Source organism: Symsagittifera roscoffensis, chromosome 6 (assembly GCF_963678635.1).
Source record: "Symsagittifera roscoffensis chromosome 6, txSymRosc1.1, whole genome shotgun sequence".
Taxonomy (NCBI): domain Eukaryota; kingdom Metazoa; phylum Xenacoelomorpha; order Acoela; family Convolutidae; genus Symsagittifera; species Symsagittifera roscoffensis.
In genome coordinates this window covers 23,879,451-23,897,891 of record NC_087067.1, presented here as the reverse complement: position 1 = coordinate 23,897,891, position 18,441 = coordinate 23,879,451, and the positions used below count along the sequence as shown (strand labels likewise).

At 38.5% G+C, this 18,441-nt stretch overlaps 1 protein-coding gene across 1 annotated transcript; it reads left to right on the top strand.

Moving 5' to 3' along the window:
* Positions 1-885: 885 nt before the first annotated feature.
* Positions 886-12,562, top strand: LOC134848478 (transient receptor potential-gamma protein-like). Its single transcript, XM_063865945.1, has 2 exons — positions 886-1,712; positions 10,437-12,562. Exons 1-2 carry the CDS (start codon positions 1,104-1,106, stop codon positions 12,474-12,476), a joined length of 2,649 nt encoding a protein of 882 aa, XP_063722015.1. The 5' UTR covers positions 886-1,103; the 3' UTR covers positions 12,477-12,562.
* The last annotated feature ends 5,879 nt before the right edge of the window (positions 12,563-18,441 follow it).

Below are 18,441 nucleotides of genomic sequence, written 5' to 3'. Positions count from 1 at the left end.
TTAGGTCATTATTTTCAAAAAAATTACTTAAAATCCGCTTAGAAGCCAGGTTGGATTGCAGTTATTTCAAATGATGATTTGTGTAATTGTGACACATGTTAACTTCGACTTTAGGGTAAATTGAAAAAACTCCTATGCACTTTTAAAAACAATCTGCTTTTATTATATAATTACAAATGAGCCCAAAAAAACAATTTTTCGATGACGCGCTTTTTTTCGAAAACGCGATTTTTTTGCTCAAAACCGTACAAAATGTGCCTTCATTTCTATATAATCATAATAAACTATCTTAAAATCGATTTGTGTAACTTGAGGCATTTTGAGAGATCATCAGATCTTTCGATCTCTCGAGTGACTTCTGCTCCTGGCAATTAATCGACATAACAGTCCTATCTCATTTTTAGATCTATGTTAATTTCCAGAAAATAACTAAGTGAAAGGATTTTTCAAGAAATAATTTTTCTTTTTGTGTATTAATTAAAAAAGATGAGATAAGTGTACAAAACTGAGGCTTGACAAACAAAATACACATTTTACCAGAAAATTATAATTAATTGATCATTGCCTTAAATATAGTTATCTCAGAATTCGTTGTCGTTTTGAAGTTTTTTTTCAAAAAGTTGCCTGCGGCACTTAAGTTTTTCTCAAATCAGAATCTTGATAGTGATCCTCCCTCTCCTCGAAAATTTCGAGATCCTCGCGTGATTAAAAAGTCATGATTTGAGATGGCGTCTCAAACAGTGGTCTCTAGAGAAACTTTATGTAAAATACATCAAACGAGCGTTGATTTTTGCACAGCAGCAACTACTTAACGTAAGTCAAACTAAATGGTTCGAACTCAACCGATATTCAAGATTCTTTATATAAAACTCAACGGATATTCAAGATTCTTCAGATAATTATTTTGCGAACAATGAATGATTTTTTATATATTTTATAATATAAACTTTGCAGTCTTATTTGTTGTGTTTTTTTAAAGACCGTCCAACAACGCAAAACCATCAACATAATTATGATCAAAATGTAATAATTTATTCCATCGAGCGTGGACAGTCATAAATTCATAGTTGAACCAATCATCAATCTTTTTGCCCGATAGAAAAATGGCTTCTAATAAAATATTGTTTGATTTAAAAGAAGGCAACAAAGATCCGCTGAAAATTTTGCGCCAAAGAATGTTTGAGTGTTTGAAGCAAACGAACTCCGTCGAACTTTTGAAATCATTGATCTCTAGAGCTCAGGCTATCGATCCCAGCTTCAAAATCCAATTTCGAGACTCTTTCGGATTCTCTGTTCTGGGAAACGCGATCAATCTCCATCAAATGCCTCTGATTAAATTCCTCGTTGAAAAATGCGACTTCTTCGTCAAAGAAGAGTTAATTTATGCTGTTGATATTGGTTACAAAGAGGCCGTAGATTATCTTATAACATGGGATCCCGAGCTCCTCAACAGACCAGTGTTGACTGGAACGACATACAAACCGGGAGTTTCTCCCGTTATGATTGCCGCAATGAACGAAAACGAGCAGATGTTGAAATTTTTATTTTCGCGCGGCGCAGTTCCGTTGGAAATTCCGAATTACGACCCGACCGAATCGAGAAACATTATTCGTTTCGACGCCATCTACCAAACAGTTCACGCACTCTCTCAGCCGGTGTATTTGTGTATTATGAACGAAGACCCGATCATGGTTGCCTTCAAAATATCCGAAGTGAGTTCAAAACGTTTAACGTCAGACTTTTGTATTCGCAATTGTTTGTACGGTCACATTTATTAAAAACAATGCGAACTAAAAATAACATAATAACTTAAATACTTTTTTTACACTTTCTAGTTGCGAAATATAAGAAGCAAAATCGCCAATTGTTATGAAGGACAGGGAGGTCGGTTATTTCAAGTCCTACAACCTTTGTTCCGGATATGATCTTAACTCGTGCTGCGATGACCATATTATGCAACCCATAAAAACTTATTGAGAATAATTTGCAGCATATAACTAAACTAGACTCTCGTGCTAGATTCGGTTATGGTTGGCATATAAATACGGGAAAAACGCAGATTGTATTTGGTCAAAAAATGCGTCGTAACTAACATCACGACAACTACAAAAAGTGTGAGGAAACTCAGGCATGGGAGGACATTTCAGATCAATTTTAGGTAATTTGAAGAACACAAAAAGTATTTTAATTAACTTCATTCAGATTTAAAAAAAACGGTCAGTACTTAGTTATTCAGAGTCAAACTCCAACTTTCCGCTGCTGATCTGAAAGCAGAGAAGATCTGGCTTTCAATTTAAAGTCAAAACTGATTCAACTTCTTTCAGCTTACTTATTTACTTAGGCCTTTATACTCCTGGTGAGGCATATGCCATCAACGACTACCCTCCTGTGATACTGCTACTGCAATAGCAGTAATGATGATGTAACCATAACCTTCAGTGTTATAATTAGTTTATTATGATAAGTGTCCAAAGTCATTTAGATCTGAGACTTTTGGTACACAGCGGAGAGTTCAGAGTATGAACTAGAGAACCGCTCTCAGTAACTAAAACAACCAACAAGAAAAACTATTTATTACGATCAAGATAATACATTCTTGAATTACAAATTAGACAAAATTTACAGCAAGATACCTCATAGGATATCACATGGCGCAGCCAGCAGGATTCTCAGCTCAGGACAGCCGTACTGATATGGGAATACCAGTATTTTGGGCGTCAGCCAATCTAGACCCACCGTGTCAATTCAAGATCTGGTTAGAACAATTTCTAATGGCTGTAACAGTGAAAGAAAATGTCAACCCAGAAGTTATGCTGGAGGACCCAAAAGACATACTGGAAGAACCACCATCAAGACCAGAGACACCACGCGCGGGAGAAGATGAAACTGCGATAACAGCCAGAAACCTCAGAGATAAATTAGCAAGAGATCAAGTTATGCTGGAGAATGAGGAGAAGAGAACACGTGGTCCAAGGGGTGGTCACAATGTTTATTATAATGAGGTACAAAAGAAGCTTGTATCCAGATTATTCCTCTCTCTAGGAACAGAAGTAAAGAAAAGATTTCAACAGAAAAACCCACATGCTGAAATTTCCGAAATGTTATTCAAGGAAATCACGAATTTAGCATCGACTTCATTCCAAAACGTCAAATATGTAACGTATGAAAGATACAAACTCTTTACTAGACTGCAAGAACCAGGGGAAAAGTTGGAAGCATTCCATGAGGCGTTAACTGCTCAAGCAGCACGATCGGAGTTAGAAAATCTTGAAAATGAAATTGTTCGAGATTTATTCGCATCTAAAATGAAAAAGTTGACGTTGCAGGACACTCTAACGTTTGAAACACTTGAGCCCGAGGAAGTACTCAAGAGAGCCATAAAAGTTGAACATAGTAAATGGACCACAAGGGCGTTCCAAAAGACGAATGCAGCAACAGTGGCAGGAATGAGTACTAGTTACAATTCAGGAGTGAAGATAAAACAAGAACCAGTGATGGCAGTACGAAACTCGAATGGGAAAACAAGAAAACATTAGTACAAGAGGGAAAACAAAAAACGACAAAACAACATTAGACCAAATAATTCCGGTGGTTAAGCAAAACCATGCAAAAGATGTGGACGCGCATTTGATCAGGGACACCTGAAAACCTGCATGGCAATGAGTAAAACTTGTAAAACCCAATCGATTCGCGAAAATGTGTAGGTCTCAGCAAGTGATTGAAGTTATGGAAGATTCGGAAAGATCAGAAGAGGGATGCAATCTCATAAGAGAAGACTTCGGATCATGTAGTGAACTCGAAATGATGTCAATGCAACCACATTTATCAGAAGGGGCACGAATCTCAAGATATGTGGGAGAAAAGATCAAGGAGAGAATCCAACAATTGTTGGGACAAAGGGTGAGCATCCAAAAAATTGACCTAATTAGAGATCCAACGTCCTATAAAATAAAATCGCTAAAGGCTATGGTACGAAAAGAAAGTCAAACAATTCAATTGACAGCAGATACGGGAACTCCAGTATCTTTTCTAAATTGAGCGACGACAAAGGAAATCATTGAAAAATCAAAAATGGCACGATGTAAACCGGCCGAAAAACTAACCTTGGCTACACAATTCGTAGATTACAATAAACAACCGATCTATGTTCTGGGGGCGTTAAAGATAAATCTGCGATCTGCGGGTTGGGAAGTAAAAGGTGCCAAGTTCTTAGTGACGGAACGCAAGACTGGATGCATAATGGGCATGGATCTACAAGGACAGGTGGTGATCTCGACCACACAGAAACCAGCCCGAAAAAAAACTGTCAAGGTTTGACGTGCTCATGTGCGAGCAGTTGGAAGGTTGGAAAAACAAACTCTTAACAAAATTTAACGATTAGTTTTTAAGAAAGGGGATCTCAAACCACATAGTGAGCTCAAAATTCAAATATCCTTTGTGCACAATTCAGGAAAAAGGGAGAATAATATCAATTCATATACAAGACAAGGTAGAAAAAGAAATTGAAAAACTACTGACAGAGGGTCACAAAACTAAGTTGGATAAAACCACAAGTGATTGTTTCATAGCTCCAATTGTAATAACAGTAGAAAAAGGTGATTCGATAAAATTGGCACATGATGCAAAATCAATGAACAGACAACTTTTCAAAAACATGTATCAGATGCGTAACGTGGACGAGCTTATTGATGGGGTAAGTCAGATTGTCACAGATAAGAAAGAGGGCACACTCTACTTCACAGTGTTAGACCTAAAATATGCGTATAGTCAGTTAAAACTCGCTGCAGACACAGCGAGACAGTGTAAATTCAATATCGTCGGGGGAAACGCAACAGGAACGTATCGGTTCCTCACAGGGTTTTATAGTCTGGCTGACATGCCGGCCGAGTTTCAAAAAGCCATGGAGCGACCGATCAAGCACTCAAAAAATATCTTTTGTTTCCTAGACGATATCCTCATTGTGTCAAAAGGAAACGAAACAGAACACGAATAATTAGTAGAGAAGGTACTAAAAAGTTTGAATGATGAAAATCTAGCGTTGAAGGTATCAAAATGTGAATTCTTCGAAAATCAAGTTGACTGGCTAGGCCATCACCTTTCGGAATCGGAGGTTACACCTAAATTCACAAAAACAGAAGCCATTCAAAATGTTAACCCACCTAAATCACTTAAGTAGTTAAGATCTTTTCTGGGTAGTATTCATCCCAAACGCAGCAAGTTTAGCAGATGAACTTCGTCCACTCCTTAAAGAGGAAGACCAAAAGAAAAAGTTAAAGAAAATGAAACTACCAGTAAAAAAAACTCGAGGGTGGGGATGAACACACAGTAGAGTTTGACACGATAGAAAGCGCAGTAGCTAACATTTCCAAAGTACATTACTACGATGCAAACCGGGATACAAGGGTTAAATTCGATGCAAGCCATAACGGCTTGGGGGCCACACTCGAACAACAGACTGACGATGGGTTGTGGGCTCCAATTTCGTTTGCATGAAGGTACCCAAATTCACAAAAAAATATTCAACACACGAACTAGAGTTACTTGCAGTTGTTTGGGCAGTTGACAGATACAAACACTACCTACTCGGGAAGGAGTTTACCATTTCAACGGATCATAAACACTTAACTTCAGCCCTGGATGGGAACAAACCAAACAAAAAATGTATCAATCACGGTTGATCCGATGGGTCAATCAGTTATTGCCCTAACAATTTAAAATTGTTCACATTCCAGGGAGGAACATGGGGATTGTCGATTATTTATCGCGTTATCCGTATAATGCTCCCTGGCCCGAAACAAAATAAGACGAAAAATTTGTGGTAGCAACAATTATTTCCTTTCACAAAGCTTCAGAATTGCTTAAACAGTAGGCTAGAAAACACCTGTTCGCTCAACCAGAACGAAAATATTCTAGAATTTTCTAGAAAGAAATGTAGCGAATAATCCATCACCTCGTGGTTGCTATGGCAACCAAAAAACGGTCAAAAACGAGCAAAGCTCGACCGGAACGAAATAAATGAACTTTCGCGACCATCCAAACAGCTAAACAGCAGTTCGCAAACAAAACAAATTATTTTCTCTTCATTTCAACCCAGCAAAAATTCGAGCAATAAAATTGCAAAAACAGTACAAAATTCAACGAAAAATAATACAGAAACAGACTCACGGAAGGAGATGTCAGAAAGAAACTTTAACCGACCATTGGACTGGTGGTTGGACACACCATAGGGATGGCGAAGCGAGGACAGAGAATAGAGCATTCTATACCCGAGGTGGATCGATCAATGAACAACGCAATTTAACTGTCAAAAGAAGAGGAGGTCACATTAACACCACAACGGACAAGGAAAACAATTAGAGGGAGCCGAAAGAATAGAAACAGCTCAGATAATGAAACAAGACACCAGTCCCGAGTAAAGTGGCAACTGTCAGAGGACCAGGAAAGAGAGGCGGACAGAAGGCGAATATCATTCTGGCAATTGATTGGGGGGTCCAGCACACCACCAAGCAGCACTCGAAAACTGGAAGCGGTGACGGAGGAGAGCGTACAAGCGCCAAAAAGCATATCACCGGCAACACCGGAAGAAAGGAAAGTGAGCGCTGTGCAGATGAGTGAAATTGACCTTACGACCACAGATGAGATGGACGAGAAATCAAAAATTTGTACTATCGAGCCATCAAGAAAACAAACACAAAGGTCACGAGATGAACAGAAGCTGCAATGGCAACCCATGGAAGACATGTTGGATAATCTTTCACAACTTTTCGACAAGAGCTGACATCAGAGTACACTTGGATGGATCGGCTCAGACAAGTAGTAGAACGAGGGGACAAACAAGGATTCGAGCTAATGGGACCATATACTAATCCTCTGTGGTCGCAGAGGGCGGTGGAAGACGACTGCATTCTGGTGGATAACAGACTGGCAGCACCAGTACAATTGCGACAGGCAGTGCTCAAAAGAATCTATCGAGGACATCCGGGCAAAAGGCCAAGCTTGGAGTCTCACAATACCTGTGGTGGCCGCATATGCACAAAGACATAGTGAATTTCGCGGAAGAATACCGTAGTTGCACCAGATATGGTAAGAACGCAAAATACCTCAAACCAAAAAATTCGTCAAAACCGCTGACACTGCTTAAGCAGCCGGGTCAAGAAGTACAATTAGATTACGCGGGACCGTTAGAAAAACACAAAGGAAAAAACATTTATCTTCTAGTAGCTATAGATCGATTCTCGAAATTTCCTTTAGTAAAAAATCACTAAATCAACGAGTGGAAAGTGTACGGTACAATTTATGCGATCTTACATAGACACACATGGCATTTCAGAATCGATACGTTCCGATCAATTCTCGGGCTTTGAAAGGAAACACTTAAAAAAATTTGTATTGACAACAATATTGAACAAGAATGCTGTCTGGTCGGCGACTATCGAGGGTGTGGACTAGTAGAATGAATTATACAAAGAATAAAGCGAAGATTGGGGGTAATGTTACTAGAGGAAAATCAACGACCGATCAAACTATGCATTAGTACAATAATTCGTGATTTACGGTGGAACAAACCGAAAACCAGTCAAGTATCTCCATTTCAGGCACACTTCCAAAAAATTCTAAATTTTAGATTCTACGCGATAAGTTTATAAGTAACTCTGACTATTTAGACAAACAGCACCTGGAACGGTCGGCATTGACGGCGTCACAGCTCAAACGGAGGATCGATCAATCCAGAGAGAACTCGAAGATCGTAAGAAAGGGAAAGCGCAGCAGAGACAACAGCCCGCTGTACAAGCAGCAACTGTACCCAGACCGAGACCGCCAACGAGCGAAAGCACTAAAAGAGCTGTCGGAGGCGAACGCTCAGTGGAATGAGGAGCGTAAAGATGCAGCGAAAAACGACATCAGAAGACTAGTGGACACAACTGGACAGTCAAACCCTTGAGCTCCGGAAAGAGGTTATTTAGTCATGGGAGAAGGGATTCATCGAAGATAAAGAAGACGAACCTTCACATTCTCCGGAAAAAAACGATTCTACGTAAAAACGACTTATGGAAGCGGGCAAGCACTCATGAAGCCGGTAAAAGGAAAAACAACGGCGCAAACAGGATCGACAGTAAAGACTTCGGCAGGATCGATATACCGGAAAACAGACATTTCACAAGCGATATCAATCTACCGCAGGACCAGACTTAGGGAGCAGGAAAAAAGCCCGTCAGCAGAGCCACGCAAGAAGTTGCAGAAGATCAGTTCTCCCAAAAAGTTGGAGGAAACCGATTCTGATGAAGAACTGCGACGGCAGGTGGAGCTGGCGGACTTTGTAAACCCAGTAGAACGGTTTCAACAAAGCCAAACCATAGTAACTTCTAAAGACACCGAATCAGGGGGAGGCTTAAGCCTCGCCATCAAGAGAACCTTCAGTGTTATAATTAGTTTATTATGATAAGTGTCCAAGGTCATTTAGATCTGAGACTTTTGGTACACAGCGGAGAGTTCAGAGTATGTACTAGAGAACCACTCTCAGTAACTAAAAAAACCAACAAGAAAAACTATTTATTACGATCAAGATAATGCATTCTTGAAATTAATTTTACAACAAGATACCTCGTAGGATATCACAACTTCATCGTCCTCGATCCTGGGCGATTTGCTCCAGTTTCCTCCAGGTGTGACCTGTCTGCTTGACGTCGGCCTCCAGGACCCTTCTCCACGTGTTCTTCGGTCTCTTTCGTTTTCTCTTGTCCTGGGAATTCCATATCAGGGCCTGGCAGGTGATGTTGAATGTTGGTTTCCGCAATGTGTGGCCAATCCAACCCCATCTTCTCCTCCTGATCTCTTCCTCCACTGGCACTTGGTTTGTTCTTTCCCAAAGACTCGCGTTGCTGATGGTATCCAGCCAGTGGATCTTGAGGTTTATTCTTAGACAGGAGTTGATGAACGTTTGCACCCTCTTGGTGGTGGTTTTTGTTGTTCGCCATGTTTCCGCTCCGTACATCATGTTCGAGTTAAATAGGCGGATTTTGGTGCGTGTTTGATGAGGTGTGATCTCCAGATGTTCTTGAGGGTGATGAAGGATACTCTTTCTTTTTCGATGCGGGTTTTCACGTCTGCGTCAGTTCCTCCCTGTTCGTTCACTACGCTTCCTAGATATGTGAAGGTCTCGACTTCTTCCAGGTTGTTGTCACCTAGATTTACTGGCTCAGTGCTAGTAGAGTTGGTTTTCAAGATCTTGGTCTTGTGGGGGTGGATTTGCAGGCCTACTTGGGAAGCGTTGGCGGCTAGACTTGACGTTTTCTCCTGCATCTGCTGACGACTGTGTGAGAGTAGGGCGAGGTCTTCGGGGAAGTCCAAGTCGTCTAACTGAGTCCAGAGGGTCCACTGGATGCCATTCTCCGTTCCTTCTGTCGTCTGCTTCATCACCCAGTCTATGGCGAGCAGGAACCGAAACGGTGATAAGAGGCAGCCTTGACTGAACTCTCGCTACAGAAGCATCAACGAATACTTACGAAACTCCAGTCACGGGAGAGGAAGGTCCTGCACCTGCAGGGAGGATGACGCACTGGGGCCAAAGCCGAAAGGGAGCTTCAGTGCCGATAGCCCTCCTTTCAACCAGGGCGACCACAACCATCAAGACCATGTACTAGGCCGGGAAAGCAGCACAAGTGGCGGCTGAGATGCGCAGATACAACATCACCCTGCTTGGACTGAGGGAGACAAGATGGCTGCAAGCTGAACAATATAAACTGGCCACAGGAGAACTCTTGTTATACTCAGGACACGAAGACGAAAAGGCAACGCATACAGAAGGCGTAGCATTCAAGCTTTCTAAGACAGCACACTTTCTTTCTTTCTTTCAGCTATTAGGACTTAAATTCTGAAGCTTAATTGCCATCCCTAACAAAACCCATAACACAACTGAAAACTACGAGAAAAATATGAGAAAAAAATCACAAAAACAAAAAGACACTTCGCTATCAGATAAACATAGCATTACAAGCTAGCAGACAGAAAATGGAATGAAAGACATTAAGTCGAAAAAAACTAAAAAAATGTCAATCTATAAAAACTTCCAAACAGGGACGTTCATTTTGAAAAGAAAACCTCCACAAACAAAACCGTCGCCGGTGAATGATTATTTAAAATCTTCAGCTAGCGGCATCTAAGCCGACACCACTTGGGTAAACGCCCGTTGAGCCGAAAACAAAAAATCAGTTGTCATGAATAACTTTGAGCTGTGAAACTCTGAAGTTCAAATTTTTCCCACTTCAAAAACACACAAAAGAATAAAAACCTATTTTACCTTTCAAAACTACGCTACTGAGTTGATTCACATGCTGTCCAAATTATCTAATTATTTGGAAAATTAAATGCTTACGTTTTTTTTCCTGGCCAAAATTCCCAATAAAAAAATCAATTGAAAAATGTTTTATTTTGTTCAGTCGTGCGAGCGAATATCACTATACATTGACGTGGCCAAGAAGGATTTCTCAGACATTCGGGACAGGTGTGAACAATTTGCAGCAGACTTCATCAAACACGTGACCACTTTTGACGAGTTACAGCTGATTCTGAGCCAAATGACGGCCACAGAAGAACACATAGTAGCTCCTGGCGAGCCTTGGGAACGTCTCCGATACGCAATGACGAACAATCACCGCAAATTCGTAGCTAACAGTAGTGTTCAAAAGCTGATAAAGAAAAAGTTCTTCGAGGGACCGTTGGCTCTTCAAGATTTCGAGTCTTCTCATATTCTAAAACGCGTGCTTTTTGTATTTTTTCTGTCTCTGTTGACACCTATCTGGATATTTTTCAACTTGCTGGTGCCTGAGCAGAAGAGTTCGGCAGGAAACTGGATTAACAGCTTCGTGGAGATGCCACTGATGCGCTTCATAGTGCAAATCGTGTTCTATGTGCTTGTCGTTTTCATGACTGTAGCAAACACAGTTTCCTGGAACGCTTTCGACACTGGAACCATCTATCGACTCGGCGAAGATTACTTGTGGTTCTGGGAATACGCAGATTTCTATGCCGATTACCTTATGGAAATACTTAATTTCTATTACGATTATACCTACTATTATATTGATGTTATTGTAGAGTCTTACAATGAATATTTTAATAATCTTGGCAAATTAACTCTGCAACGCGTAGAGAGTCTTTATCAGTCGACAGTAACTGACGACTGGTTCTCCTATCTAACTGATGCCTACATATCTCTGTGGACTTTCGGTAACGTAGTCTCAGAAATGGTGGATATCTGGTCCAACGGGTTCCGCTCCTATTCTTCCGACTGGGTGAACCGTCTCAACTTCTTCTTGAACTTCACTTTCATGCTCAGTATTTTTCTCAAGTACAGTTACATTATCAAGCAAGGTGGCTACTACCCCCCGGGTCTCTACAGTCACAACTTTGCCCACCCCCTCGACGTAGCCGAAGTATGTCGTAGTCTAGGTATGCTCTTCCTCATTTTCAAAGTTTTCAAGCTCGGGCGAGTCACTGAAGTCATCGGAAAGCCACAACACTTTCTTGGATGCGCGTTTTCAAGTGGCGCAAAATTCTTTGCCATTTTTCTCTGTGCTTTGGTTGGATTTTCGGTCGCTCAAAATGGAATTATTCACAACACGTACAAAGAGTATTTCAAAAACTGCCTACTTGAGAAAGGTCAAGGTGTTAACGTCCAGTGTGTTTTACGATTGATGCGACCCCACGGAGATGAACTTCCAATCTTCAATGTTATGGACGGGTACCAGTCTCTGGCAAAAGTGTGGGGAGATCTGTTGTTCACGCTTTTCAAACCAGACAATCGTTTGGCCAACATGTTTCCACGCTTCGAAAACCCACAAGAGTGGGTTCTAATGGCGGTTTACACAATTTACGCGTTCTGTTTGGTAGTCGTCGGCTTAAACCTACTCAAATCTCTTATAATAAGCGCCGTTCTCGGCGCTCTGAAACGCGAGAACGAGATGTATTTGTTCCGAAGGACAATGCATTACTTCAATTTCATTTCGGGTCAAAATGTGATGCCGCCGCCATTCAACGTGTTTCCCAGTGTTCGGCAGATCCGACGCGCTTTCGACTCCGTTAATGCACGACGTGGCGAGAAAAAATCGAAAATATTTTCAGAAGATGAGTTAAATGAGATCGTGAAAATACGATCACTGATGCAGCGATTAAAGAACACTTACATGCGCGAGTACAAGAAATCGAGTCGGGCAGTTCCAACTAACAGCGAAGACATGGAAATGTTCAAGAACAAAGTTTTTTCGAGAGCCGACAAGTTAGTACATGACGTCACCCTACTTCAGACTCGGACTCAAGATCTTATCAGCGTCGGAGGAAAACACAAATCAATTTTGAATGGAGGCCCTAACTCAGATATTGTGACAGAAACCATTGCAAACAACTCCTACTTGCAGAAGTACCCGAAAAAATACAAAAACTTTCAGGGAGCGCTGAATGCTTTAGTCAAGAAAAAATAATAAATTAAGTTTTAAGAACTATTATTTTAATATCTAGAGGCAAAGCAGAGCTTGGCTTAAACAACGGATGACTATGATTACGTGCAGATGACTCGACAAATCAAAAATTAAAAAAAAAAGTTCCAAGCCTCATTTTTGTTCCAAAAATTATAACAATTTCAAAAAAAAAATCCGAAAAATATTGGAGCTCAATTAACTGCATAATTAGAAATTTAACAAATACAATGAAAAGCTGCACCTTCAAAAAAGTCTATTCTATCAGAACTAAGCCGATAGAAATAAGCAGGCAGATAGACGATCGTCTACATTAGCCGAAGAGTGATTCATGAACTTGAACTTATAACAGAGCAAGTAAAACAAAGTTTTCTGTGATCGAAGTGATTGACCGAGAAAAATCTAGAACCTAGCTAGACCCCTGCTTGTCTTCAGGGTAGTCATTATCGAGCAATCAGGATCCAGTTGAGGGGGATCAGAGACCTGTTCTTTTTATTCGTAAAATAGCTATAGCATCCTAGTTGCCTCATAAAAAAGTGATTTTTTTGAACAAATTTTAGTGGATTACTCATGAATGCAACAGCAAAATGTTCAAAAAAACTTTTAAAATGTTAAAAAGGTTTAAAAAACACAACAAGTGACTTTCGACAAAAAAGTGACCAAAAAGTGACAAAGTGACTAGTCGCTCAAAAAGTGACAATCACGTTTTTTGATTGAGAGCTTACAAGAACGTTTGAAAACAGACAAGTATCAGGTAATACTACATCAAAAATTTCGCCTAACTAAAAGCAGAAGCATTTACAAAGATATCCACAACTTATGGATGATTTTTAAAAACCCAATTACTTGGAACTCTTCTCTAATCTGAAACAAATATTGTTCAAATTTCTTTTTAAAAATCTTTCTTCAAGAAGTTCGATGCAAGAAAACAAAGCTCTACAACGTAAGCAGAAGACAACTTTCAAACGGTTTCGACTTGTTTAATGCCACGAGGTGGCAAAAAAAATCGAAAATCCTTCGGAAGAAGAGTTGAAAGAGGTCGTGAAAAAAGTAAACTAGCAGCCCAACTAACAAAAATTTCTGAATAGTAGATAAGTTCGGAAGTTTTGGTCCAATTGGCACAGCAACCAAATTCTATTGTCAATTGAATGCGTTTTTCTTTGGATTTTTTAAATTCCGAATTTCTCGGAACTCTTTAATTACTCTTAAACTAATTTCGTTCAAACTTTATTTCAACAAATCTTTCTTCAATTATTCCGATGCAAGAATACAAAGCTCTGAAACGTAAGCAACTATTAAATTTCAAACGGTTGCTCTCAAGGCAAAGATAACATTATTCCATTAAAAGAAAACATTAGAATCTGATATTCTGGCAAAATGCAAGGGAGTTTCCAAACTCTGTATTAATTTGCATCTCAATTTTTATAGCATTGCATAAATCTAAATAGCCCCATAGTCTAATGCAGGACTCACGTCACGAAAAAAAAGTGTGTGAGAGAGGAGAGAGAGATGAAAGAGAGAGGAGAGAAAGAGAGATAGGCGACAGAGAGGAAACGAGACCGGGAGAGAAAGGGAAGAAAGAGAGAGAGAGGAGAGAAAGAGAGATAGAAAGAGATTTAAGCAAAAATAATCAGGCCAAAAAGATCGAATAATCTCGATATTTGAATCATCTTAATACTTGTGCTACATCAAATTGCGTTGCAAAGATACCCAAATACCGAGTTTTATCGATGTTTTGGAACCTGATCTAAACTATATTTTATGATTGGATAAATTAAATGTTTTACCAATGTAAAGTATTTAATATTAACCAATCATGATCCATCTAACTAACAACCCACTTATTTGTAAGTGCTGAAGTTACTTGTAATTTCAGCACCAGAGAGATTTGAATTTAACTTAGAAATTAGTTGGACTCTCCCGAGCACTTCAGCAGCCGCAATAAACCAGTATACCCTAGATCTATTGAGCCTAGCAGAGACTAGTTAAACAACCTGAGACTAGATAGTATAAGAGTAAGATTAGGATCGGTATTAGACTAAGAAGTTGCACGAATCTATCCGGCCGAAAATAAGATAGCGTGACGAGCAGACGGTGTACCCTATCCGAAATTACTCTATGAGTTATACACTCCAGTCATAACTCATCTGGTGCGACCATAAGTCTCGAACAAGACCTTACTAGATTAGAATTAACCAAAAATAGATTAGAAATTAGACAAAAACATTTACAAAATGTTATACGACAATAATTTAATTGAAATGTCTCTCCGACTCAATAGATCAGAGCCAATATTCCGAACCATAATAGAACTACCCGGAATTGGAAGAAGACCTCGAACCAAAGACGACATACGACAAAGTAGAAACTTGCCGTATAGTTATATGATAGTTCGGCAAAAGCCAGAACAAACTTTTATATTTCGAATACTACTTGCAATGAATTTAGATTTCCATTTGCAAACATAAAACCTTGAAGTTACTCTTCAAAATCATTTCAGGCGCTAAACAAAATTAATATTATACAATAACGATTGATAAAAAGATCTAAGATCGTTTCCCTAAAACTCTGCAGTATTATACAAAACATGTTTGAAAAATATTTATTGGAAAACAAAAATAAAAATTAGTAGCATGACAATAAATGGTTAGTAATCATAAATCATCTTGTTGTTCCAGCTTCATCAACTAAAATATAACAGCAATCATCAACTCACTAATATCACCAAAATACTAAATCTTTCCTTTACACAAATTTAAAACTTTATTAAAACTTAAAGTCACTTAATTTAAAATCAGATCATCAAGGCTTATCCTTGGATCTTAAATCATTTTCTACCTAATTAAAATCTCAAATTTGATCATCAAGGCTTATCCTTGGATCAAACAGAACAATTTTGTTCTCCCCCACCCACTTAATTAGTGTCTAACGACCTCAAACGTCGATTCACTACCCAACCCTTTCTAAAGACCCAAGACTAATAGAAATTTTTAAACAAAACTAATCATTCAAATTAGGATAAACAGTGAAGAACTTCGGTTATTCATCCTTCACTTGATCCCCCCTCTTACCAGACCCAGGATAAATCTTAGACTTAGTAAGTTTAAAATAGTATCTAACGAACTACTCGCGTTCTAATTATACCTGAACCTTGTGGATCGATTTACTATTCTCCAACCCTTGAACACAATCACTACCCCTAAGTAAGATTAAGTAAGTTAACACCTTAGCTTATACTAGTCACGAGAAAGTAAAAATCATTCTTCGGAATCGATATACTTTTCTCTCCAACCCTGAACAAATAGACCCAGGTTAAGCTAACCAAAAAATCGTAAGAACTAACAGTTTAAGAAAATAGAAATCATTTAACAACTTTTTGCATCCGTCATTCTAAACCTTATGTCATTTAAAAACCTAGGAAATAAACAAACAATCATTTTACACAATTGTGAAATAGATAACAAAAAATACGACCTTGTAATCACACCTCATACACAAACAGTTGGATACATTCGAACAAAACGACAAACACTGAAGAGAAAAATAATAACTAAACAAAGACAAATAACACGAAAAAGATTTTCAAAAAATCGAAACGCATTTTCAGAATCAGAAACCAACAGTTTAGACGAACTTTACAAACTAAAAGAATCAATAGATAAAAATTGCCCACTTCACGATCAATTATATTTTTCTGACTCAGAAACAACTTCAAATTCATCACAAAGAGGAAAAAGAAGAATAAAAAAACAGTACAAACACAAACCAGTACATCTATACAATTGGAATCAACCAATTCGACACATTAATAATTACATATTAACAGTCATCGAACGGAAAAATGAGTTCAACACACACCCCAGGTGACGAAACTCCAGATGACGATGAAATCTTTCCTTTTATAGTAGATGCAGATACTGATAGAGGACAACACATATTTTGTCAAAATTTACTCGTAAACTTATTTGAACCCGGAATCAGTCCATGTAAAACAGAGTTCCCCGATGTAAAAATCAAAAGACAAATCATAGATCACTACTTAAAAGATATATGCAACATAACACAACAGTATGGAATCTACTCCATAGAATTCACTTCCCCAAACCATAATAATAGAACATATACTATTCAAACAGACGATCTTGATTTAGAATTTTCAAAAGTTTTTTCAGAATATATAAAAAGCATCCAATACCATAACTCACAAAGAGCAAACTCCATATTCACCAATGAAGTTTTCGCAATAATATATAGTTATATTTCGATATTAGAAAATGAACTCCCACTAACAAATGTCTCACCGACAGAAACATCCAAACATTTGAAAGTACGACACGAAATTACACTACTCTCTAGTTATTTAAACATCATTAAAGAAAATTTCACGAAAGACGACGTTTCACAACATACCAAACACGATTTACAAAAAATTTTGGCATGGTTCATAATAGATTATTTCACACACAATATTGATTTAATTGCACAAACAAGAAAAAATTTTCGACCCCAAAATTCGAACGATGATACCGCTATCACAGAACAATCAGATTATGTTTGGGACCCCGAATGGTCTCATCCCGCATTTATAAGCTTTCCACAATCAATCTCAAGTCAAGCAATAGGTACAATATCTTACATAAGAGATTATGTAAGAGTAATACCATTAACAATTGATGCAACACCATTAAACTATAATACATTTTTACCCGATACACAAAATAATAGTTTAAACTCGACAGTCATACACAACGAAAACCTCAAGGGAACTAGGAATCTTACTCAACAAGATATCCAGACACCATCACACTTCATAAATGAAGAAATTGTACACACAACAACTACACAACAAAGTATTTCACCAATACGCCCAAATTTAACAACACCAAGAAATACAAATCCTTCACAAACACAGGTAACCTTACAATCAACCGTTAAACCTTCGGTTGCCCCTAAATATTCACATATGGATTACCAAACATACAGACCCATGACAATACCATCAAAAACACGCAAAACATTCACTAGAAACAACTTTGCAGACCATAATTATAATTATACACATCCATCTATAGATATTCACATAGATATTCATATAGATTATTCACATCGATATAGAGCGAAATAAGGACATGCTATATCAACTAACTACACCACTAACCGCTAGACAGTTTACTTACGTTGGATATAAAAAATCACTAAAAACACACACTGCACCTAGAGCTAATGAATATACACTAGAATACTACGATCACAACATCATCAGAGCTAACCAAGATCAATTCTTAGACGACGATCGCTTCGCTAATCCACAAATCACCGAGAAATTTTTCATCAAGACACCATATGTATTTACACTAAACATCTTCGACCGAAAGTTTGATCACATTATTTCAGAAGCACTAACAAACACACAGGCATACGAAAGTTTTAAAGAACGCTTCCAAATCTTTTCACTAACCTTTCATTTCCTTGCACCACACGAAAGAGATTTACACTGCTCACACGATATTATGTTGCGCACTAAACAAACACATACATATAGTTATTATCGCTTCATCCAAAATCACTTTGACCTCCACACACCATCTAGACAACCACACCATCGTTTCCAATTCATCAACTCAAAATACACTTCACCGTATTTCCTAAATTTCACATATTGTATTAAAGACACTAACCTCCATGGTATTCTTCGTAATTATGACCCCATAACCCAAATGTACATTTTCTGCCCCATCACCAAGACCTTCAACGCCGAAGAATCCCGACCCTTCCTTATCCCGCACGAGTTTGTACAGCCTATAGAAATCCCAATTTTAGAATTCATCCACAACACTAAATTTAACCACAAATTATATAACTTAATCCAAAACACACCTTATGAGTTTGCAGTAGGCACTGAAGAACTAACCACTATTAAGGCACTTCAATTGCTTTGGCCACTGCTTCAAACTAAAAATATCATCCGCAT

Excerpts from the sequence above, each read along its gene's own strand:
- LOC134848478 (XM_063865945.1), top strand. The coding sequence starts at position 1,104 with ATGGCTTCTAATAAAATATTGTTTGATTTAAAAGAAGGCAACAAAGAT. Across the intron at positions 1,713-10,436 it reads TTGCCTTCAAAATATCCGAA|TCGTGCGAGCGAATATCACT; the intron begins GTGAGTTCAAAA and ends TATTTTGTTCAG.